This window comes from Callorhinus ursinus, unplaced genomic scaffold (genome assembly GCF_003265705.2).
Source record: "Callorhinus ursinus isolate GAN/ISIS: 27379988/994484 unplaced genomic scaffold, GSC_fseal_2.0 scaffold11, whole genome shotgun sequence".
In the NCBI taxonomy this organism is placed as follows: Eukaryota; Metazoa; Chordata; class Mammalia; order Carnivora; family Otariidae; genus Callorhinus; species Callorhinus ursinus.
The window spans coordinates 48,822,984-48,849,202 of NW_027397073.1; the positions used below are offsets into that span (position 1 = coordinate 48,822,984).

General features: G+C 39.9%; 1 protein-coding gene across 2 annotated transcripts in view; it reads right to left on the bottom strand.

Annotated features, from left to right (window-relative positions):
• The window catches only part of MIB1 (MIB E3 ubiquitin protein ligase 1), a 133,630-nt gene extending 124,269 nt beyond the window's left edge, over positions 1 to 9,361 (bottom strand). For both annotated transcript variants that reach the window (XM_025886604.2, XM_025886603.2), the window contains exon 1: positions 8,357 to 9,361. In XM_025886604.2, the coding sequence (XP_025742389.1) occupies positions 8,357 to 8,585 (229 nt within the window). In that variant the 5' untranslated portion in view covers positions 8,586 to 9,361. The remainder of the gene's footprint in view (positions 1 to 8,356) is intronic.
• Positions 9,362 to 26,219: the final 16,858 nt, after the last annotated feature.

A 26,219-nucleotide genomic window follows, 5' to 3' on the forward strand; every position in this document is an offset into this window, starting at 1 on the left:
AGAAGCACCTTACATGTCTACTGACAAATGAACGGATAATGATGTGGTATGTATGTACAATGGAAAATTACTCAGACATAAAAAAGAATGAAATCTTGCCATTCACAACAACATGGATGGATCTAGTCAGACAGAGAAAGACAAGTATCATATGATTTCATTTATACATGAAACCTAAAAAATAAAAAAAGAACAAAAAACAAAAAACAACAACAAATAAGGGTAAGAGACTCATATACATACAGAACAAACTAGCGGTTGCCAAAAGGGAGAGGTGTAGGGGAATAGGCAAAATAGGTTAAGGGGTTTAAGAGGTACAAACTTCCAGTTATAAAGCAAATAATTCACAGAGATGAAGAGTATAATGCAGGGAATATAGTCAATAATACAGTAATAACATTGGGAAGAGATGATAACTACATTCACAATGGTGAGCACTGAGTAATGACAGAATTGCTGAATCACTGTTGTACACCTGCAACGAATATAACCTTGTATTGTCAACTATATTTTAATTAAAAAAAAAAGAAAATTGTTACTATGTTGCTAGGTCCAATGGAGGAAATGTTCTATCACTGTAATCCAGACATGATGGTAAAAAGTCAAGGTAAATGATGTGGGGACATATGAAAATATGAGTAAAGAAATGGGTTTAAGAAGTTAAGGAGGAGCGGCGCCTGAGTGGCTCAGCTGGTTAAGCGGCTGCCTTCAGCTCAGGTCATGATCTCATGGTCCTGGGATGGAGCCCCACGCCAGGCTCCCTGCTCAGCGGGGAGTCTGCTTCTCCCTCTCCCTCTGTTGCTCCCCCTGCTTGTGGTCTTTCTCTCATTCTCTCTCCCTCTCAAATAAATAAAATCTAAAAAAAAAAAGATAATAAGGAATATTCCTTAAAAAAAAGAAGCCATTTTCTTATAGGTACTTAAAATGCCTAAGTTCCTGCTAGGTGACTCAGAGCAGTGGTTTCCAAAGTGAGGTATACAACTCAGGAGATACAGAACATGATCCTTTGAAATGCAAGAGAAAATGGAAGTCCACAATGTCTTCTCAATAATTACAAACTCTAAGTGTTTTTGTAAGTTAGCAGCAAACTCACTTAGTGATAAACCCTGATCTGAACAAACAAAAGGCTACATATAGTAGGTAGTCTTTATTATCCCCTTAGTATAATTATTCATATGCTTCCCTGCAGAAATATTAATTTATTTAATTACATGGTGCTGCTGTGGACTTCAAAGTGGGTGTTATGTACTGTGTTGCAAACATACTATATTATAGTTCTAAAATCCAAAAGTACAAACTTGGTCACAAGCATTCTAAAAAAAGGGGTTGTGGACTTTCACTGAAACTTTTACATTTATTTTTTTCTTTAAAAATCTAAGAATAAGATTAAGTTTTACTAACTGTAAATTAGTCAGCTGACACTAGCACTATCAGTGGGCCTATACAAAAACTCACTCGTCACCCAGGGAACAAAGGCGTACTGAAGGTGAGTGAGAGACTGAGAGCACCAGGGCCCACCACTGCGGCTCACCTCTGGCACATTAAGACATGCTGCAGCTTGTTTGTTCCTAATTAAGTGGATTTGTGGAATGCATGCTAATGACACAAAACATGTTGTTGATTATCTTGAGAAAAAGTGCTTAAGAGGCAAAATTAAGAATGAGTTCCGTATTTTTCACTTACAAAATAAATGAAAAATAAATGTTTCCAAAACTGCATACATTTTCTGGGATAAAAAGTAGGTGTTAGTGGTATGCTCCTTATAAGATTTTTTAATTATACCCATTTAATGTGTCCCAGGGTAGAGATGATGTGAGAACATAAGTGCCGCCCAAAAGAAACTAGAGTAAGCAAGATGAAAACTGTACTTGGAGATGTTTCCATCGTTATATGGTCTTTAATACCAAAATGATGTGTATCACCAATAAATTTTCATATTCATATCCTTAAAAGAAAATACTTTACTTCATTTTAAATTCAGTAAATTCAGAATTCACTGATTCAAAATATAAAAGTGAAACATCTTCCAATTCATACATAAGAAATGATCAGCATCAGAAAAGATGGAAAATTACTAGCTAAGTTTCAATAAAAATTTTACTTAACTGGTAATGGAATAGAAAAATAAGATTAAGATTTAGTAAACTGTATTAGTTAGGGTCCAGTCAGGAGACAGAAACTACACCAATGCACCACTTCTAGAAATGGGGAAACAATGAAAAAAAATGAGATTACTAAAATATAAGAGGCTTAAAAAAAGGGTTCCATAGGGCTAGGATCCAGACCTTAATGAAAGGGTCATGACGGGCTGATGCTGGTATCAGTGAATGGGGGCACACTGAGGATATTTCTGGTTATACTGGAACTAAGTAAACTGGAATCAAATACTGATACTGAAATCTTCCTGGATAAGATGATACCAAAAGGAAGCAAGCAAAACAGAAAAGAGCAAGTCCTTTCTCACTCCAGCCTTCCTGTCTCCTTTGAGGATCCCCTATTGGTAGAACCAATTAGGATCCAGCTGGCAAAAAAGAAAATGCAAGGGCCCCTGGGTGGCTCAGTTGTTAAGTGTCTGCCTTCAGCTCAGGTCATGATGGGATCGAGCCCCACGTCTGGGCTCTCTGCTTGGCAGGAAGCCTGCTTTTCCTTCTCCCACTCCCCCTGTTTGTGTTCCCTCTCTCGCTGTGTCTCTCTCTCTCTCTGTCAAAATAAATAAATAAAATCTTTGAAAAGAAAATGCAGAGTCCCACCTCAGCCTCACAAGGTAGAATACAGAGAGTGGGTTTGAAGCCAAGATGCAAGAGCTTAATAACCAGCATAAATAACATAGTCAGAAATGTACTTCTTCCCTTTAGATCAATTATCTATCTTTGTGAGGTCTCCTAAAAGCTACAGCATCTAGCAAAATCAAGAATGGAAACAAACTCAATTTAGAATCAGACTTGATTTACTAACATTAAACTAAGATTTTCAAAAAATGAAGAAAAATCCTATTGCTCTTATTTTTCAAAAAAAGAATATTCTGATGAGAAGCAAAATACCAAAATACCACCCTGATGGTTAGAGCCTTTCAGTCTAGGTGTTTATCCTTTTTCTATATATATTTTTCCATAATTTTTCAGTATTTAAAATTTACATAAAAAGCACTGTATTATCTACAATATCTTTTTGAAACCTACTTTTTTACTTAACAAATATCTGGTAAATATACACTACTTCTTTCACCTTAACTGCTAATATTTTATTGTATGAGACTCATGTAACATGACATATAAATTACATAAATACTTTTAGTAATTACCAAATTATTGTTTTTATAAACAATACTGCAATGAATTTCTTTATACATACCTTTTTATGGATTTGTGCCTGAGGATCTCATGGATATACACTTGGAAGATTTTCTTAGTTGCAGAATATGTGCATTGTAAAGTTTACAAGATTGCCAAATCGCTTCTTAAAGTGGTTGTATCAATTTACTGTCCCACCAATAACCTGAGAGTTCTGATTTCTCCATATTCTTTATCAATACATACTATTTTTAGACTTTTAATTTTTGTCACTCTGACTGGGGTGAAAGATATCTTTCTTTAATTTGTATTTCTGGGTTAGCTCTGAGTTAGCTGTATGAATAGTTATTAGGCTCTTTACTATTAACATCAAATCAAATCTTCAAAGCCAGAAGAAAAGTTGTATTTAAAATGATCTAATCCATTTATCTCATACATAAAGGAAAAAGCCAGCTAGCTGGCTTCTAACTTCTAACTGAAAAATTTCTCCCACAACTGGTAATGTAATTACCTATGTTGCCCCTAACCATACACTTACAAGCAAATATTAATAGGTCGAGTTTTCTCATTAAACAAAAGAAGCTTTATAGACGAGGTAAGATTTCAGTAATTTGAATATTGGGTAAGATCTGATAGTTAAGTAGATATGACAATGTCATATCTTCTCCCAAGGGCAGAGCTTGGCTTCAACAGTGTAGGATGACTGGAACTTTGAGCTGCTCTTTAGAACAAAGAAAATGTAAAAGATTAAGAACCCTGATAAAGTAAAAAAAATAATTCCACAAGAATAAAGACAGACAATCTGGAGCTGGAGAATTTGACAGCCTCACATGCAGTTCAATTACTATATGCAATAGTAATGGAGAACGTAGATTGGATCCTGGACCCAAAAAAGGACATGAGTGGGCCAACTGGTGAAATTTGAATAAGGTCTGTAAATTAGTTAATAGTATTGTACTAATATTATTTTTCTGGTTTCAATAATTATACTTTGTAAGATATTAATACTTGAAGAAGATGAGCAAAGGCAAAAGGAAACTCTTTTTACTAGTTTTGTAATTTTTGTAAACCTGAAATTATTTCAAAAAGGTTAAATTTATTTTAACTATTATGTAAACAAATATCAAGTAGTATATATAATAAATATATTTAATAAATCGAGAATATAATAAAGTACCAATAGACATAAATTATCAAATATTTTAATGAAAAAAGAGAAAATTGAAAGCAGTATTATAGTCCTGGGGTAAAACCAGATCTAAGAGCTTGTGATTTGTTCAATCCTTTAAGGAAAAAAAAAATACTGAAGATAGTAAATCATAGAAATTAAAATACATTTCAACAGCACTGCATAAGAAGGACCCTGCATCTAGAAATGCTTTTAAAATGTCTGCTAAAAGACTCAGATGAACAAGAAGAATTATTACACACAACAAATTAAATGTGTAAAATCATCTTGTAAATTAAACTGAGATTTTAAAACAATTACCTCTAAAAACATGTGCTTTTATATATAAGATAATGAAACTATTTATGATATACTTCACACCATAAAGCACACAGACAACATTAATATCCCTTCAAGAATTGCTGTAGTATAGGATTTGTTACACTTTACCCAGAAAGATATTTAAATTTCCTCATAAACCTGCAATTACTGATACCAAGATGACTCCAAATTATTGAGTTATGGTCAAACTTTAGCTTGAGCTAGCAAGATAAAATTTAAAGAGTCTGGAGAAACAGGTATATGCCTCATTCAGTGTAAAATGTCAGAGTGTAGCGTGGTAAAATGTCTTTGGACAGCAATTAGTCAATATCTATCAAAATATTAAATATGTGTACTCCTTGATGCAGCAATTCCACAACATAAGTACTCAGCACATATACATAGGATTTATTCACTGCATCATTGTAAATAAGAAGACCTGAAGCACGGGAGCACCTGGGTGGCTCAGTCAGTTCAGTGTCTGCCTTCAGCTCAGGTCATGATCCCGGAGTCTTGGGATCCTGTCCCATACCGGGCTCCCTGCTCAGCGGGGAGTCCGCTTCTCCCTCTGCCCTTCACCCTGCTCATGCTCTCTTTCACTCTCTCTCTCAAATAAATAAGTAAGGGCGCCTGGGTGGCTCAGTCGTTAAGCATCTGCCTTCGGCTCAGGTCATGATCCCAGGGTCCTGGGATCGAGCCCCACATCGGGCTCCTTGCTCCGCGGGAAGCCTGCTTCTCCCTCTCCCACTCCCCCTGCTTATGTTCCTGCTCTCGCTGTGTCTCTCTGTCAAATAAATAAATAAATAAAAATATTTAAAAATAAATAAATGAATAAAATTTAAGAAAAAAGAAAACAATATAATGCTCATGAAACAATATAATGCTCATCAAGAAAGCACTGGTTAAATATATTATGACATCCAGTCACTGGAATATTATGCAGTTATGAAAGAATAAAGTAGACCTAATGTGCTAACCTGGAAAAATTCCCGATATGTACTATTAAGTGAAAGAAACAAAAGTGCAGAAGAGAGTATAGTTTATTACCATTTGTGCTTTAAAAAGGTAGATTTACAGTATATTAATAAATATGCTTGCAATAAATATAGTATGTAAGAATACCCAAGAAAGGGGTAACAATGGCTGTCCCTTTTTGTACTGTTGAATCTTTTCTTTTGGGCATGCATATACATCTTTCTCAATGTCTAAATAACCAGCTAAGAAACACAATTTTATGAATTATCGGTTCAAAAATAGCTGAGTCGACTTGTGTTAGTTTCCTTTTTGTTGCTGCCAATAACAAATAGGAACCCATTTCAGACTTGGTAAGCTTTGTCAAATTCAATCATCAAGCCTTAGAAGTAGCTTATTTATGAATTAACTCAAAATGTATTAAAGATTTTAAAGTTAAGATCTGAAACCATAAAACTCCTAGAAGAAAACATAGGCGGTAAGCTCTTTAACATGATTTTGGCAAGGATTTTTTTGGACTTGACACCAAAAGCAAAAGCAACAAAAGCAAAAATAAACAAGTGGGACTACATCAAACTAAAAAGTCACTGCACAGCAAAGGAAACCATCAACAAAATGAAAGAGCAACTTACTGAAAGGGAGAAAAGACTTGCAAATAATACATATAAGGGATTAATAATCTAAAATAAAGAACTCATACAATTCAACAGCAGAAAAAGCAATCTGATTAAAAAATGGACTGAGGATTTGAATACTTTTTCAACGAAGATATACAGATGGTCAACAGACACATGAAAAAATGTTCAACATCACTAATCATCATAAAAATGCAAATCAAAGCCACAATGAGGTATCACCTCACACTTGCTAGAACGGCTACCATCAAAAGACAAGAAATAGCAAGGATTGGCAAGGAGGTAGACAAAACCAAGGATGTTTACTGTTCGTGGGAACGTAAATTGGTATAGCCAATAGGGAAACAGTATGGAGGTGCCTCAAAAGATTAAAAATAGAACTACCACAGGATCCAGAAATACTTCTGGGTATCTACCCAAAGAAATGAAAACACTAATTCAAAAACATATATGCATCCTCATGTTCCCTGCAGCATTATTTACAACAGCCAAGACAAGGAAATGACCTAAAAGTCCATTGATGGATGAATGGATAAAGAAAATGTGCTATATATATACACACAATGGAATATGACTCAACCATAAAAAAAGAATTAAATCCTGCCATTTGCAACAACATGGATGGATCTCAAGAACACTGTGCCAAGTGTAATAAAACAGAGAAAGATGTATACCATATGATCTCATTTATACATGGAATCTTAAAAAAAAGCTCATAGATACAAAGAACAGATTGGTGGTTGCCAGAGGTGGGAGTAAGCGAAATGGGTGAAGGGTGTCAAAAGGCACAAACTTCCGGTTATAAAATAAATGTCATGGGATGTAATGTACAGCATGGTGACTATAATTAATAACACTGTGTTGCGTATTTGAAAGTTGCTAAGACAGTAAATCCTAAAAGTTCTCATCACAAAGGGAAAAAAAATTTATTAACTATGTATGATGATGGATACTAACTAGACTTATTGTGATGATCGTTTTGCAATATATATAAGTATCAAATCATCTTGTACACAGAAAACTAGTATATATCAATGATACCTCAATTTTTTAAAAGTAGCTTATTTATGCATCCTGAAAAGTAACAAATTTTAAATTTGAACTACTTTCTACTAAATAGAGTATCATGGAGAAATCTGTAAAAATGTTTTTGATTAAAATAATCCAACAAAATAGTGTTAGATCTATGAGCACAAGCCTTCAGTTTACCACATTACATAAAAATTCTAGAGTCAATAACAAACAGATCCCTGAAATTTGTGAATCAAGGACCTTGACTCATTGTGCATGAATGGATAAGTCTCTGATATAACCTTACATACGAGATGGGATATTACCGACAAAAAAATCAGTGTTTAATCCACTTGGAAAAAGTATTTAAAACAAGGAAATGGTTCAACAGCTTAGACTGTTTTTCCCTCTATTGGTAATGAAACAATTTAGAAAAATCATTCTACAAGGTCTCAATTAACATTCAGCTACTGAACTCCAAGTCTTTCTATGTGTTACAGGAGGCAATACATATATACACACGTACATACATACATACATGGTATCTCAACAAATCCGAGCTACCAGAGGCCCCTCGGCAATTGTAACCCGACAACTAAACACCATATGGCTAGGCAAGCCTCTCTTCAGACAGTTATCACTCGGTGGCTGATTAATTTCAATGGCTTATTAGACAGGCCTCTCCAGACCCTTTCCCTAGAGAAGGAGGAGGGGAACAGTCTGTTGTGTTCCCGGTGCTTTGTGCCTCCCAGGCTTGAAAGCATCCCGGTGACGGTGCTGCCATCATTTCCCGTGGGGTAGCGGGGTCTTTTCTGCAAGTTTTTGTTTACCAGGTACTGAACCTAAAATCTCTTTGGCTCTCTTCCCTTCCCACCGCGGGTTTCTCCCAGACAGACGCCCACCCGGCCTCGCCCCTTCCCCGCACGCGCGCAGGCCCAGGCCAGGGAGCCAAGACTTACCCGTCGGCGCGCTGTCCAGGATGCGCAGGTCGTAGGCCCCGGAGCAGCGGTAGTTGGCAGCAGTGCCGTTGTCCCACACCACCACCACCTCTTCTGGGCTCTCGAAGCTCCGGACCGTGCCCACATGGCCCTCGCCGCCGTCCTGCTTCCCCCACTTCCAGTCCGGGCCGCGCACTACCCGGGCCCCGACCCCTTCCACCATCACCCGGTTATTCCGGGAGTTACTCATCGGGGCCCGGGCGGTGGGCTCCGCCGCTGCCGCTGCCGCTGCCGCCGCCGGGGGGCCCGTGAGGGAGTTGGGCCCGAGCCGGACTCTCGGCGCCGGCGGGAGCGGCAGCAAGCCCCGGGGGACGTGGGAATAACTCACGGGGGCGGCGGCGAGGTCCCCCCTAAGCCCACAACCACTCTCCAGCCGTCGCCGCCGCCGCCGCGCCCCCGGCTCGGACTGGAGGCCGGACTGCAGCGGCTCAGAGGCGGCGGCTGCGGGCAGGCAAAGGGGAGGGGGCCGTGGGCGGGGACTCCCCCGCTTCCTCCGGGCTCCCCGGCCGGGCTACAGCGACGGCCGCCAGGAAACCACGCTCTCCCCCGGCCGGGAGCGCGGGGAGCGCAGGGGGCCGGGGGAGGCTGGCCGGGGGGAGACGGCGAGGGCGGCGGGGGGCAAGCTTAACTGCCGGCCTTTTTTCTCCCCTAGCCCCTCGCTCCGGGGTGGGCGCCCGACTACCGGCACCGCCTCCTCCCCCGTGGGCAGCGGTGGTACCTCCCGGCGTCCGGCGAGCGCCCGGGCCCACGGGCCCCCTTCTCGCTGCCCCCGTGCACGCCGCCGCGCTCCGCCCAGCCACAGAGTCCCCGCCGGGCGAGAGCGGCTCCACATCCGGATACTGACGCACTCAAGGCTGGAGCAGCACCTTCTCTGACTAGGAGGGGGAGCCTCAGCAACACTAGGGCGGAAAGGGTTTGGAGAGTCGCGCGACTGGAGAAAGAAAGGAGAAGAAAATCGATCCTTAAGCGTCTCTCCAGGGCCCGAGGAGAGTGCGCATGCGCCCGGCCCGGAAAGCACGGAGGAGGGGGGTGACGGCCAGCCAGAGCCTGAGATGCTGGAGGGGCGGCTCAATGGGGTTGTGGCCTACGGGTGGTGCGCCGCGCCCCATTGGCTGTGGGAAAAGGGGCGGAGCAAGAAATCCATCCCACTGGCCCGGAGGTGGGGCTGAAGGAAATCTAGAGGAGGATGGGGACGACGACGCGGGCACTGAAACCAGGTAGTTACGATGAGGTCAGTCTTTCTTTAAGTTCTAGCGTACCTAGGTGTACAGTGTGAATTTGGGATTCCGTGTTGTTTTAGTCTTCTTTTTTAACGGGATCGGAAGTAGGACAGATTATAGCACAGATTAAGAGCGACATGTATTTTTGTATGTGTAAATTGCAAACATGTCAAACCGGAGTGGGTGATTAGGGATGTATTTTTTAGCTGAATGGAATGCTGTTGAGTGTGAGCTACGTGCAAAGTCCTTTGAAAGGTGTGCCTTGCCTTCCTGCGGAGTCAGGGTGCTAAGTAGACCAAACAGTACAAGCTCCTGAGAGAGTTTACACGTGATTCAGCCCTTAAATGCAAAAGACAACCTTGAAAGGAAAATAAGAGGACTGTAAGAGTGGTTTCTGGCTGCCGTTACTTAAATGACATGGTGTGTAGGATTTAAAAACCATTGTTTTTCAGCTCAGCATGGAGGCATTGTTAGCATGAACTGTTGCTTTTCCTGAGAGTCACAGGAGCAGAATACTCCCACAGAATCAAATAACCAAGTGGAAAGACAATAATCAAGTGGAAAGAAAGGAGGTGTAAAATGTGACCAATTAATTATTATGTAGTAAAATAAATAAAATATTCTTTTCATGTAAATAAAACTGAGGAAAATACCAATATGGAATCCCAAAGACCAAATAGAGCTAATTTGAGAGACTAAACAAGATTTAAAATATTTAATCAGAATAGGCAAGCCACCTTTCTAGTCTGTTTCGAAATATTTTCACCCCAGAAATTTTTATTTTTATTTTTTATTTTTTTTAAAGATTTTATTTATTTATTCATGAGAGACAGAGAGAGAGAGAGAGAGAGGCAGAGGGAGAAGCAGGCTCCCAAGCAGCAGGGAGCCCGATGCGGGACTCGATCCCAGGACCCCGGGACCATGACCTGAGCCGAAGGTGGCTCAGATGGTTAAGCGTCTGCCTTCACCCCAGAAATTTTTAAAAGTGCTATTGCCAGAGCTACTCAATTCCAGCTATTCACTTAAGGGCGCTATTAGTATTCCTGCTCTGCCAACTCTTCCTTCTCTCTCTGGGATCTTTTCTGGTTTCCTTCCTTTCGTGATAACCAATTAGATTAATCAGTTGAATTAATAAGTTGATAAAAAGATTTTGGAGGGGCACTTGAGTGACTCATTTGGTTAAGTGCCCAACTCTTGATCTCAGCTCAGGTCTTGATCTCGGGGGTCATGAGTTAAAGCCATGTATTGGGCTCCACGTTGGGTGTGGAAACTACTTTAAAAAAAAAGATTTTGGGAAAAAAATATATAGCTACTACACAAGTTATACTTATGATTGACTTTGTAAAGTAAGCTGATTCAAGTAAAGGCCAATTCGTCATAGTGCAACCTTACGTTTTACATCAAGCACAGCATATTAATAATGGCTTTCCACATATTTAACTGAACTTAGCTCACCCAGGGGTTTTATACTAAGACATAATCTAATATTTAGAAAGGGTTTTGTTTTTGATACCAAAGATGAGTTATAATAACTCTGAATTGTATTTGCCCTTAAAATGAAAAGGGATCCTAAGAAGTCATCTAGCCCAGTGTTTTTCTTTTCTTTTCTCCCTAGCCGCCCCACAGACCCTCTGTTCTTATCCTGTACATTTGATCAATAAAGGGAGCTAGGTAGTGAAGCGGTATAGCAAGGTTAGAGCCCGCCTGTAGTCTTTCCTTCCTCCTACCTTTGCAGGGGCTCTACAAGAACTATTCAAAACCTCTGGAGTATAAGTGAGCATGAGTATGAAACCTCACATTAGCCCAATCCCCATATTTGATAAAAAGAAAATGAGGTCAAGACTGATTAAGTAGCAACTTGCCCAGGGTTACAGAGGAAGTTAAGACATACAGCTTAGACTATAATCAATCTAACACTGTATGTATTTCTTTATATTAAACACTCTCCTGTCCATCATCCCCTTATTAAATATATTGTGACTTTATAACCATGTTGCTAACACTATTTCAAGACTACTAAATACAGTTTGCCAGTGGTCTCTAAGTGATTTCGATTATACATCCTTTCAGTACAAAATTTTTGAACATATACTTCCAATATATTCTTGAACGTGTACTTTCATTGAACATGTCCAGTATTTTTGAACCTGTACTTTCAATGCATGTAGTTATTTGTGCACAAATTATATGTGTACTACCATGTTATAGGTGTAATAAAATATACTCAAAAATCAAAATTATAGGCATACCTCAGGGATATTGCAGGTTCAGTTCCAGACTACCAAATTAAGCAAGTATTGCAATAAAGTGAGTCAAATGAATTTTTTGGGTTCCCCATTCATATAAAAATTATGTTTACACTACACTGTAGGCTATTAAGTGTGCGATAGCATTGTCTTAAAAAAAATGTACGTACCCTAATTTAAAAAGTACTTTATTGCTAAAAAAAAAAAATGCTAACCATCATCTGAACTTTCAGGGAGTTGTAATCTTGCTGGTGGAAGGTCTTGCCTCTACACTGAAAGCTGCTGATTGATTCGGGCAGTGGTTGCAGAAGGTTCAGATGGCTGTGGCAATTTCTTAAATTAAGACAATGAAGTTTTCTGCATCTGTTGACTCTTCCCTTTCACGAACAATTGCTCTGTAGCACACAATGCTATTTGATAGCATTTTACCCATAGGGGAAGTTATTTCAGGATTAGAATCATTCCTCTCAATAAGCAGTAATATTTTGAAAGGAATTTTTTTTTTCCTGAGCAGATCTCAACAGTACCTTAATATTCAGTAAACCAGATTGTAAACAGATGTGCTGTCATCCAGGCTTTGTTGTTCCCTTTATAGAGCATAGCAGAATAGATTTAGCATAACTCTTCAGAGCCCTAGGATTTTCAGAATGGTCAACGACTTTGGCTTCAGCTTAAAGTCACCAGCTGCAGTAGCCCCTAACAAGACAGTCAGCCTGTCCTTAAAAGCTTTGAAGCTGGGCATTGACTGCTCCTCTCTAGCTGTGAAGTCTGAATAGCATCTTCTTCCAATAGAAGGCTGTTTGTCTATATTGAAACACTGTTGTTTAGTGTAGCCACCTTCATTGGTGATCTTACCAAGATCTTCTGGATCACTTCCTGCAGCTTCTGCAACGGTACTTGCTGCTTTACCTTGCATTTTGACGTCATGGAGGCGGCTTCTTTCCTTAAACCTCATGAACCACCCTCTCCCAGCTTCAGACTTTTCTCCTGCAGCTTCCTCACCTCTCCCAGCCTTCCCAGAATTGAAGAGTCAAGACTTTGCTCAGAATTAGGCTTCGGCTTAAGGGAATGTTGTGGCTGGTTTGATCTTCTATCCAGACCACTCAGACTTTCTCCGTATCAGCAATAAAGCTGTTTCATTTTCTTATCATTTGTGTGTTCATTGATTGAGCACATAAACTCATAAACTTTTCCTTTGCATTCACAACTTGGCTAACTAGTGAAAAAAGCCTAGCTCTCAACCTATCTCAGCTTTCAACGTGCCTTCCTCACTGAGGTGAATCATTTCTAGCTTTTGATGTAAAGTGAGAGATGTGTGACTCTTCCTTTCACTTGAACACTTAGAGGTCACTATAGGGTTATTAATTGGTCCACTTTCACTATTGTTGTGTCTCAAAGACTAGGGAGGCACCTAGTAGGGGGAGAGAAATGAAGGAACAGCTGGTCAGTGGAGCAATCAGAGCAGACACAACATTTATCAATTAAGTTCAATATCTCTGTGGGTATGGTCTGTGTGGTAATGTCAAAGGTCACTGGTCACAGATCACCATAACAAATAAAATAAAAAATTTGAAATATTGTGAGAGGTACCAAAATGTGACACAGAGACATGAAGTGAGCAAATGATGTTGGAAAAATGGCACCAATGGACTTGCCCAGCACAGAGGTTGCCACAAACCTTCAATTTGTTTAAGAAAAAAAAAAAGCGATGTCTGTGAGGCATAATAAAACAAAGTGCACTAAAACAAGGTACACCTGTAAAAGATAAGATACAAAATATACGGAAAAATTTGCATCCTTTCTTACCTCACTCCAATAGATCATCTTCTGTATGCTTAGATGTTTAACCTGGCATTCTCCAAAGTAGACACACCCCACTTTGGAGATCACTGTGTCATATACGTGTCTGTCACGTTTAGAACCCAGTTATTTTGTACATATGTTTGTTTATCTGCCCATTTGTCCAGAAACATTTGGGGTCATTCAAAACTCGTAAGATTTTTATTCTAATCTAATTTGCCCCAGAAATAAAGTAGTTTTGTTATTCACCTACTATTCTTCCTATTGTGAATGAATTTCTGGCTGCTTTACAATTTATAAAGATATATAATATTTGGACAGTAACTGTATTAGTTAGAGTAATGCTATCTGCTATAATCCAAAAATAGACCGAAAACTTACAAAGACTCTAATACAATTAAGTTTTATTTTCCATTCATGTACTAGTTTAACACTTTCCTCCACATGGTGACTCAGAGACTCATGCTGTTCCATGATCCCTCTAAGGTTATCTATTTATAGCTGAAGGAAGTGGGAAAGAGTATAAAGGGGGACATACTCACTTCTCAAAAGTCTTGGTACCCAAATGGCATATATTACTCTGGTACACACCATCATCTAGAATTCAGCCACATCTAATTGAAGGGGAGGAAGAATGTAGCCTAGCTGTGCATCCAAGAAGAAAAGTATATCCGTATCCACTTAGGAAAACATAAATCACTCCAAATATTCCAACAGAAGAAATTTAATACAGCAAATTGTTTGCAAAAGTGTCAGGCTGCAGAAGCAAAGACAGATTAATAACTATGGGGAAACACTACCTGCCCCCGCCAACCCGCCAGGACTAAATGAGAAAAAGAGGCAATGATGTTACCTAGGACCCATAATCACTGTGTCCTTGAGCTGCTGATGCTGGAACTTCTGTTGTTTTACAATAAACCAAGAGCCCACACTCATGCTGAAGCTGCAGGAGACTGGCTACCCAGTGTTGCCGGCCACTGTCATTACCACTGCCAAAGTCAGAGCTCCGTGACTGCAGGGCATGCTTTACTGCCTCAGCCTCGGGAATTGCCCTGCCTGAGTAGGCACCCAGGAGGTGCAGGAAGCTCCAACAGAATCAGGAGACAAGAAAATCGCTTCTCCTCACATCAGTTGGTCTCTCATTAGTCTCCCACAAATGACAGGAATCTTCTACCCTTTTGGGTACTCCGCACTGTTCTCACCGTTCTGCCATATTTAAACTTCATATAACAAAGAAATAACATCACACATCTGCCTAGGAGGTTGCAATTATGTCACTTAAAATGAAGATACCTTCACCTCTCTCCCCCGAAAAGAGAAGTCACAAAGTCCCATTCATTACCATATATATATATATATATATCTGGAAAATATTAATTCCACTTGTGGTTCAGCCATAATCCCTCCTGGATGCCCTATAACCTACATTAAAGTTAACAACCACCAACAAAATTGACAGATGATTTGCTAGACTGACCAAGAAAAAAGAGAGAAGATTTAAACAACCACCAGCACTCTGTATGTAAAATAGTAGGAGAAAGGGAAAGGAGAAGTGATTTTATACATAACATTATACTTATACATAATATACGTACAATTGATTTTATACTTAAAAAGTGTTACATGTTGGATTATGTTCTCCAAAAGGATATGTTGAAGTCCTAACTCCTGATACCTGTGAATTTGACCTTATTTCAAAGAAGAATCTTTGTAGATATAATCAAGATGAGGTCATAATGGAAAAGAGTGGGCCTTAAATCCAGTGACTGGTGTCTTTAATTCTTTTTTTAAATTTTTTTAATTTTATTTATTTATTTGAGAGAGAGAATGAAAGAGAGAGAGCATGAGAGGGGGGAGGGTCAGAGGGAGAAGCAGGCTCCCTGCTCAGCAGGGAGCCCGATGTGGGACTCGATCCCGGGACTCCGGGATCATGACCTGAGCCGAAGGCAGTCGCTTAACCAACTGAGCCACCCAGGTGCCCCGTGACTGGTGTCTTTAAAAGAGAAGGGAGAAGGAGATTTGGATGCACAGACATTAGGAGAAGAAGGCCATGTGATAAAGAAGGCCAAAATTGGAGTGATGCCCTCTAAGACAAGAATGCCAAGGATTGCCAGAAGCCACCAGAACAGGAAAGAAACAAGGAAGAATTCTTCCCTGGAGCCTTCAAAGAGAAAGCATGGCCCTGCCAACACCTTGATTTTGGACTTCTAGCCTCCAGAACAGTGAAAGAATTTCAGTTGTTTTAATCTACCAAATTTGTGGTAATTGCTTACAGCTCTCCTGGAAAACTAATACAAAAAGAAAGGAAGAAAATAAGCCTAGCTGTTAATGTGCTCATTTCTGTTACTGCTTATAAGGCCACAGCTGATATTTATAAATCCCTCTTTCCAATACACGGCCCATATTTACTTTTCCCTCAGCCAGCACGTCAACTGATTGGAATCCCATACCTGGCAGGTGGTCCAAATCTTTATTCCAAAGGACTTCATTCTCAGCCCTTACCTTACTGGGTTGTTGTAGTCTGATAGTTAATTTTGACTAGGCTACAGAGTGCTAGACTTTTGATCAAACATTATTCTGGGTGTATCTTGTAAGGATGTTTCTGGATGAGATTAACATTTGAATAGGTAAAATGAGTAAAACCGATTGCTCTCCCTAATTTTGGTGGGCCTCATCCAGTCAACTGAAGACCTAAATAAAACACAAAGTCTGAAAAAGAGAGAGCTCTTCTTGCCCTACTATTTGAGGTGGAACATTGTTTTATTTTGTTTTTCTGGCCTTTGGACTCAGCATCTTTTTAGGTCTTGAGTCTATGTGCTTTCAGAGTAGAACTTACATCCTCAGGTCTCCTGGTTTTCAGGCCTTTGGACTCAAACTTACACATCACTTCTCTTGGGTCTCTAGCTTGCCAACTGGAGATCTCAGGACTTCCCCATAACTGTGTGAGACAAATCCTTATAATAAATCCCTTTACACACACACACACACACACACACACACACACACAGGCTATGGGTTTTGTTTTTCTGGGGAATCCTAACTAGTACATGTAGTCTACCATTAAATTTTATTAGAACATGAATAAACAATACTAAAATGGACACCAGAGAATCTCTAGATTCTAAACACAGTCCTTTCTTAACCTTTCTGTATCAGGAATCCCGTTTCCATGTACCCAATCAATACAGTAACTCTTTTCTTTGCCTATTGGTTCAATGGCTTGAGGAATCTAAAATGTTCAAATAGCAGTCCCAATGGCCAATTCAGTGGAATTACTATTGTATGGCTGGTGGAAACATTCCTCACTTGGAAAATACATTCGTTAAACCAGTGAAATATAAAGTTGTAAAGATGGAAATCAAAAACACTTCCCAGAGCGCCTGGGTGGCTCAGTTGGTTAAGCAGCTGCCTTCGGCTCAGGTCATGATCCTGGAGTCCCGGGATCGAGTCCCACATCGGGCTCCCTGCTCAGCAGGGTGTCTGCTTCTCCCTCTGACCCTCTTCCCTCTCGTGCTCTCTATCTCTCATTCTCTCTCTCAAATAAATACATAAAATCTTTAAAAAAAAAAAAAAAACCACTTCCCAGGATGGAAAATACTATAATAGTGAAAAGAGCCATGTCAACCCCTTGATTCCTGAATCTATCAATTCTGACTATGGGAATACTATATATTGATCACCTGTTCAAAGCATATATCTCAGTTGGTATTCCATGGTCAGGCATTTAGTTTCAGTCATAATTCAGGAGCAAACCGGAACTATTTTTCAAAAGGAAAATACTTATTGACAGAAGAGGGCATAATTTTGCTCTAAAATCCTAGAGGTTTGCACTGGGATTCTACTATCAGCATTTGACAGGATCCATATATATCTGCACATGTCACAGATATTAACAACATTGACTGTCCTGGGTTACACAGCCCACATGGCAGAGAAGCTTGCCCTGCAGCCTAGGCCTACTGCAGAATATTTTCTTGCTTTGGGACCTACTCAAAACTGGTTTATGGGGCAGAGCAATACAAGTGTGATGTATCTTGCCTGTAAAATCCAAAAAGGAAGCCCCAAGCATTTTATTTCTTCCTTAGCCCCTGACAGTGCAATTTGTAGCAATTTTATCGTATTTTAGAAAGGATATTCTGATATGCTCCATTACTACTGGACTCCTGGCAACTCCACCAAAGTGACAAGACCTAAATTTTCTTGAAGGATATCTCCCATCCGCTGGTATGCACAGGTCTAACTACTACATCTAGGGTTCTTGACACTTCTAGCTCACCAAGTCAAATCAATATAATGTCATAACTGTAATGGAGCCTCGGTAACCTAGATTATGACAGAGAACAGTACATAGCCCCGAGGAAAGACTGCTTCCATGGCTGAAGTTATGCTGCTACTACTGCTAGGTGAGAGCAATGTGTTTGTGAGGCTACTTGTCAAGGGTTACTGAAAAAAAGGACTTGCCAGATCAATGGCTGCAAAAGCTAGAGCTGCCATGTTTATAGGCTCCATTTAAGAGGCCACATATAAAACATAAAAATAAAGAGGACACATCTAAAACAGCTATGATTTAGTCACTACCTGATAAAATTTGCAATAATACACAAGAGCCATCTTCCTTTGCCGGCTAAATAGCAGGTTAAATAGGGAAGTGATAGGAATCACCGTCTGCATTTTTCAAGTCTTTGACGGGGGCTCCAATCTCTGCAATCCCTCCAGGAATGTCATTAATGCTTTTGGTTTATTGTTGTGGTAAGAAAAGGCAATTACAGAACTTCCATTAGGACTTTTTATACTATTATGTTTCACTCTATAGATGGAGGAGCCAATATGCAGATTCTTCCAGTTGCCAGGTTTGTCTGTTCCAGCTACGCATTCAGAAATCATACAACGTACTAGAGCCCAAACTGGATTAACCACGTGAGGTTCATGATTACCACTCTGATCAATGGGTTTTAATGGCTTGAGTGCCCATAGGGATCGGCATACTCATAGCCAATATACAGGAACTTCTAAAAGGGAAATTTCCCTTTCCCTCATGCCCCTTCACTCTGGAAAATGGTAGCTGGTTCCTTTTGTGGAGAAAAAATGGGGAAGGAAGAATTATAGGATAAAGTTACGGCTGTGTCACAGGATCCATTCTCATGAAGACCCACCTCCTCTTCATTCAATGTCCTGTGAAATGGCTTACATTCATACACTGGATAAAAGGCCATGGCTTATGTGGTAACTCCAGTCAGGTCTCTGTCAACTAGAACTAGAGTTTTTCTGATTATATAGATAAAAAAATTACTTAAGCGTCCATCTATTTAATTCACCGTGATTAATTGCCACCACCAATGACCTATGTAAATTAACACATTCTGATTTCCACTCTGGTCCTATTGCCCTTTTTAGTAACTGCATTCACCTAGTCTCTGATGGTTAAGCATTGATACCTGGCTTCTGTTACTCTGGCATGAAATCAAGGAACCCATTTCAATGGTGAAATGTCCCACCATCGTCCCTGATATGCAGATGGCCGCTGTCATTGAGCTTTTTAAAGATGCTGGTGATCCCCTCATCAGCGCAGTTCTCAATAGCTTAATGAAGAATGTCCTCTAAGATAACTTTCCTACTCCTGAAGCTTTTGGGTTCCTTCCTTGAAAATACCAGGGAAGCTCTGACATCTGAACCTACTGAAAGTAAGCCACCATTAAGTCCAGTTTTCAGTCAACCAAACTGCTGCTTGAGCTGAAAACTCTGGTAAGTGCTCCCATGTTGATCATTTCAGGCCAGTCAAATGTTAAGTTCTGTTCTTTTTTGTCAGCACTTAGAAAATTCATTCCCACATATATTCTCATGTCTCTGACAATATAAATTTCCAAAATCTTGCAATGGGAGGTGGGGGAGGGGGATGTGGTAATAATCTGTCTTCTCCCAGGTCAGATAAGGAACTGCTTCAGATGATTCGCTGCAGTGTCTTCACTCAAGGAGAGGCTAGTCTCCTCAGACACAAGAAGGGGGAATGTTTGGGTTGTCAAAGAAGTCTCAGGAGAATGAATACTACTCTTCCATAAAAAAGAACAAACTTAATGCACACAACAACTTGGATGGATCTTGAAGGGTTACATAGTGTATAATTCCATTTATATAACATTCTTTTTTTTAAGTGTTCTTTTGATGATAATTGTTTTTATTTTTATTTTTTAGATTCACTCTTCTTCTTTTTTTTTTTTTTATTCCTAAAGTGACAACATTATAGTGCTAGAGAACATATCAGTGGTTGCCAGGGGTAGAGTTGGGGGAAGGGCATGACTTTAATGGCTAACACAATAGTTTCCTTGTGATGGAACAGTTCTGAACCCCGGTTATGATGAGTTACTCGAATCCACACATATGATAAAATTTCATAGAACTGTAATCCACCAAGAAAGGAGTGCCTATAAAAACTGGCAAAATCTGAAGGAGGTCTGTACCTGAATTAGTAATATGGTACCAATGTTAGTTTCTTACTTTTTACAAGGTACTATGGTTATCATTGGAGGAAACCAGGCAAAGGGTACACAGGAACTCTGTACTATTTTTGCAACTTAAAGGAGTCTTAAACTATCTTAAAATAAGAAGAAAGAGGAACACCTGGGTGTCTCAGTCAGTTAAGCATCTGTCTTTGGCTCAGGTCATGGTCCCAGGATCCTGGGATCGAGTCCCACATCTGGCTCCTTGCTCAGCGGGGAGCCTGCTTCTCCCTCTGTCTGCTGCTCCCCCTGCTTGTGCTCTCTCCATCTCTCTATCTCTGACAAATAAATAAATAAAATCTTTTAAAAAGTAAAAAAAAAAAAATAAGAAGAAAGAAAGGATGGAAGGAGGGAGGGAGGAAAGAAAGAAGGAAGGGGAAACTAAGGGGGACATGGAGATTCAAGTTTCTCAGATTTATGTGAATCCAGTCAAATGGCCTTCATTCTAAGTCTGAGTCCCACTTTTTCCCAATCTATGCCCTAATTTTTACATAGATGGGATTTTGGGTCCTCAGTGATACTGCCTGAGTTAACCAACCCTGATACTTCCTTGCTTCTCTGCTTCTAGACTTCTTTTTTTTTTTTAAGATTTTATTTATTTATTCATGAGAGACAGAGAGAGAGAGAGAGAAGCATAGGGAGAAGCAGGCTCCCCGCAGAGCAAGGAGCCCGATGCGGGACTCGATCCCAGGACCCTGGGATCATGACCTGAGCCGAAGGCAGACGCTTAACCATCTGAGCCACCCAGGCGCCCCTCTAGACTTCTTTTTTATGAAATAATAAATATCCTTCTTGTGTAGTTATTTTTGTTACTTGAAGTTGACAACAGCCCTAATTCAAATTTCTGACTCATAATTAGATATATTACTTAACAAATTTACTCTTTAGTGATCACTCTCTAGTGATACTCTTCCTTTCTAAAATTATTTTCTTCTGGGGTACCCGGGTGGCTCAGTCAGTTAAGTGTCTGCCTTTGGCTCAGGTCATGATCTCAGGGTCCTGGGATTGAGCCCCGCATTGGGCTCCCTGCTCAGCGGGGAGTTTGCTTCTCCCTCACCCTCTGATCTTTCTCCCTGCTTGTGCTCTCTCTCTGTCTCAAATAAACAAACAAATAAATCTTTTTAAAAATAAATAAGTAAAATTATTTTTTTCTAAACAAAACAAAACCTCAACTCAAATTAGCTTAACCAAAAGGGGAAATCTATTAGATCACATACATGAAAAAAACAAAAGTTCTAGATTAATATGTGTATTGACTTAGGAGCTTAAGCAACACTTTTATGATGCAGTTTTTTTTTAATTTTATTTTATTATGTTAATCACCATACATTACATCATTAGTTTTTGATATAGTGTTCCACGATTCATTGTTTGAGTATAACACCCAGTGCTCCATTCAATACATGCCCTCTTTAATACCCATCACCAGGCTAACCCATCCCCCCACTCTCCTCCCCTCTAGAACCCTCAGTCTGTTTCTCAGAGTCCATAGTCTGTCATGATTCATCTCCCCCTCCGATTCCCCCCGCTTCATTTTTCCCCTCCTACTATCTTCTTTTTTTTTTCTTTAACATATAATGTATTATTTGTTTCAGATGTACAGGTCTATGATTCAGTTTTTTTCCAGTTCTCATTTCTCTTTCCTTTTCTTGGCTTCCTTTGTAGTTACCAACTAGACTCAAGCTCCTGGCTTCATTCATCTTACTGCTAGAAGTTCCAGCATAAAGAGGTCCCCCACTCTCTCCCAACAGCCTCAGCAAAAGTCTCCTTGTGACACAATGACTGAACTGATCATGTACCTAGCCTTAAGTCAAACTCTGAGGTCATGAAAGGCCTGGGTTTCATGTCACTTTTTTTGGTAAAGATTTTCTTTATTTATCTTAGAGAGAGAGCACAAGTGGGGGAAGGAGCAGAGGGGGAGAGAGAGGGACAAGCAGACTCAGCACTGGGCACAGAGCCCAACGCAGGGCTCCATCTCACAATCCGGTGATCGCAACCTGAGCCGAAACCAAGAGTCAGCACCCAACCCACTGAGCCACCTAGGTGCCCCTCATGTCACTCTTAAGTTCGGTGTGGTGTCAGCTCTACCCAAAGCACACCGTCTAAAAGCAGAAACAAGGATACCAGTGCCAAAGAAAGCAAATAAATGCTCAAGAAAAAAATGTTTTGGAAAATGAATACTAATGATTATGTTGGAACATGTCATGCAATGCTTAAACTAGAATTTATTGAATTCTGAAACATTTAGAGGAAATCATCTGATAGTTTAGATCATGTCAGCCTTTTGACTAGAAACAAAGTGGTAGAATGAAATGAGAAAGTCAGGAGACTTTAGTTCTAGCTTAACACTGAGGCTTTACTAGCTCTTATCAGCAAATCACCTAACTTTTCTGGTCCTCGGTTGCTTAATGTATACAACAAAGGACTTTAATAATTTTTGTACATATACATATAATGGTTCTTGGTTCATTTTTTTAAATATATCCTACATGCATAGTTTTGAGAAGTGCCAAGATTTGGTGTCAGGGGAGTCAAAGCAAACATATCTGTGGCCAAACTTGTCAGAAATGCAAGCATATTAGGGGCCATAACCTTAGACCTGTGTGACAGGCTGGCTCTCGAAGGCACTCTGCACAGAAGTAGGGACAGTATCAGCCCCCTTACACCCCTTGCCTGTCAGGATCTGTCTCAGAGCTATGACAAACTTGCATCATTCCCACCAGTTTGTACCAGCACCTCAGATCCCAAACAACAAATAACACTTCTTTTCCTTGTCCTCCCAAATTAGATTCGCCAACAGTAAAAACTTGAGTAATGCAACAAAACTCTTGTGAAAGATTTGTTTTGTTTTGTTTTTTCCCATGAAGACTTTATAGAGCAATTTTTCCCTTCCTGTTGGCATGTGGTCAGACACTCAACATAAAAATTTCAGCAATGCCTCATGTTACCATGAACCTTTGTGAGCGCTCCCAGGCATTCCATCACAGAAAAAGATGTGAATTGGTTGAGTCCAATTATAATTCCTAGTGCCAAACTGTACAAATTTTCTCTCATCTATAACTTCTCTCCTTCCAAGATCTACCACACTTAACAACATTTCACTGGAATATTCTATCAAGAAGATGAAAAAGTTCTAGAGATGGATGGTGGTGATGTTGCATACCCATCTGAACATAGTTAATGCCACTGAACTGCACACTTAAAAAGAGTTAAAAAGATAAATTTAATGTTTTTTTTTATTGTGGCAAAACATAACAAGAATTACAATATAATCCAGCAATTCCACTCCTATATATCTACCCAAAGGAATTGTGGAGAGGGGGTGGGGAGTTGAGCAAGATGGGTTAAGGGGAGTGGGAGATACAGGCTTCCAGTTACAGAATGCATAAGTCATGGGAAGAAAAGGTACAGCATAAGGAATATAGTCAATGATATTGTAATAGTGTTGTATGGGGACAGATGGCAGCTACACTTGTGGTGAGCATAGCATAAGGTATAAACTTGTCAAATCCCTATGTTGTGTACCTGAAACTCACGTAACATTGCGTGTCAACTATACTCAAATAAAAAAAGAAAGAAATTGAAAGTAGGTACTCAGACATTTGTATGGCAATGTTCATTGCAGTGTTATTCACAACAGCAAAAAGGTGGAAACAACACATGTGTTCATCAGTAGATGAATGGACAAACAAAATGTGGTATATATACACAATGGACTATTATTTTGCCTTAAAAAGAAGTGAAGTTCTGATGCTACAACATGGATGAAACTTGAAGGCATTATAAGTGAAATATGCCAGAGAGAAAAGGATAAATAGGGTATGGTTCCACTTACATTGGTGGATATACTATATCCACTATAGTGACCTATACTAGTCAAATTCATAGAGACAGCAAGTAAATTAGAGATTACCATGGGGGTTGGTGGAAAGGCAATGAGTCACTGCTCAATGATTACAGAGTTTCTGTTTGGGGTAATAAAAAAAGTTTTGAAATAAAAGCAGCGATGTTTGTACAACATTGTGAATGGGATTAATATCACTGAATTTTACACTTAAGAATGGTTAAATTGACAAATTTTGTTATCTGCATTCTATCACATATGATACATATAACAAAATACCACACATATTTACTATATAAATATGTGTTTATTTATAGTTTTTTTTTAAAGATTTTATTTATTTGACAGAGAGAGACACAGCGAGAGAGGGAACACAAGCAGGGAGAGTGGGAGAGGGAGAAGCAGGCTTCCTGCAGAGCAGGGAGCCTGATGTGGGGCTTGATCCCTGGGCCCTGGGATCATGACCTGAGCCAAAGGCAGACACTTAATGACTGAGCCACCCAGGCACCCCTTATTTATAGATTTTTAAAAATTTATTATCTGGGGCACCTGGGTGGCTCAGTCGGTTAAGCATCTGCCTTTGGCTCAGATCATGATCTCAGGGTCCTGGGATCGAGCCCCGCATCAGGCTCCCTGCTCAGTGGAGAGTCGGCTTCTCCTTCTCCCCCTCCCCCTGCTCATGCTTTCTCTTTCTCTCTCTCAAATCAATAAATAAAATCTTTTAAAAAAAATTATCTAATATACCAAAAAAAGCCCATTGAATTGTACACTTTTTTTTTTTTTGAAGTGGGGAAGGGGCAGAGGGAGAGAGAGAATCCAAAGCAGGCTCCATGCTCAGAAGCTTGAAGCCCAGCACGGGGCTCAATCCCACAACCCCAAGATCATGACTGGAGCCAAAACCAAGAGTCCTATGCTTAACTGACTGAGTCACCCAGGCGCCCCTGAATTGTACGCTTTAAACAAGTGAATTGTATAGCATGTAAATTATATCTCAGTAAAGCTGTTTTAAAAAACAAGACAGGAAAAAAAACAAAACAAGACAGAGATTGGCTGAATGGATTAAAAAAATAAGTAAAAGACACCTGGGTGGCTCAATCGGTTAAGGTCTGCCTTCAGCTCAGGTCATGATCCCAGGGTCCTCGGATTGAATCCCACATGGGCCTCCTTGTTCAGTGGAGAGCCTGCTCCTCACTCTGCCTGCCATTCCCCCTGCTTGTGCATTCTCTCTCTCTCTCTCTCTCTGACAAATAAATAAAATCTTAAAAAAAAAATCCAACTATATGCCGTCTGTAAGGGATTCACTTTAGCATCAAAGACAAAAATAGGTTGAAAGTGAAAGGATGGAAAAGTATATTCCACATCTATTAGTTCCCTATGACAAATTACCACAAACTAAGTAGCTGAAAACAAAGGAAATTTATTCTTTTGCAGTTGTAGAGACCAGAAGTCCAAAATAAAGGTGTCAACCAGGTTAACTCCTTCTGGAGGTTGAGGGAGAATCCATCCCATGCCTCTCTCCTAGCTTCTGGTTGCTGGTGGCATCCTTAGGCATTCTGTAGCTTGTAGATACATTACTTCAATGCCCTCCTCCATCTTCACATGGCCTTCTGTGTGCGTCTCTCAAATATCCCTTTCCTTTCTCTTATAAGGATGCCTGTCATTGGATTTAAGGCCCAACCTAAGACCAAGATGATCTCATCTCAGAACCAGTCACTTAATTACATCTGTAGCGAAGACCCTATCTCCAAATAAGTATGAGTTAAGACTTAGACATATCTTTTTGCAGTCCATATTCAACCCACTATAACATGCAAATAGTAATCAAAGGAGAGCTGGGGCAGGTAGACTGAAAGCAGACCAAATAAACTTTAAGTAAAAAATAATTACAAAAGACAAGCAAAGACATATATTGATAAGAAGGTCAATCCATCAAGAAGATATAACAGTTATAAACATATATTCACTTAACAACAAAGCCCCAAAATATTGAGGCAAAAACTGGCAGAATTGAGGAATAAATAGACAGTTCTACAATAATAGTTGACGATTTCAATAAGCCATTTTGGTAATGGAGAAAACAACCACACAGAAGATCTATAAGGAAATAGAAAATTCAGGGGCACCTGGGTGGCTCAGTTGGTTAAGCAGCTGCCTTCAGCTCGGGTCATGATCTCAGGGTCCTGGAATCGAGCCCCGCATCAGGCTCCCTGCTCCGCCTGG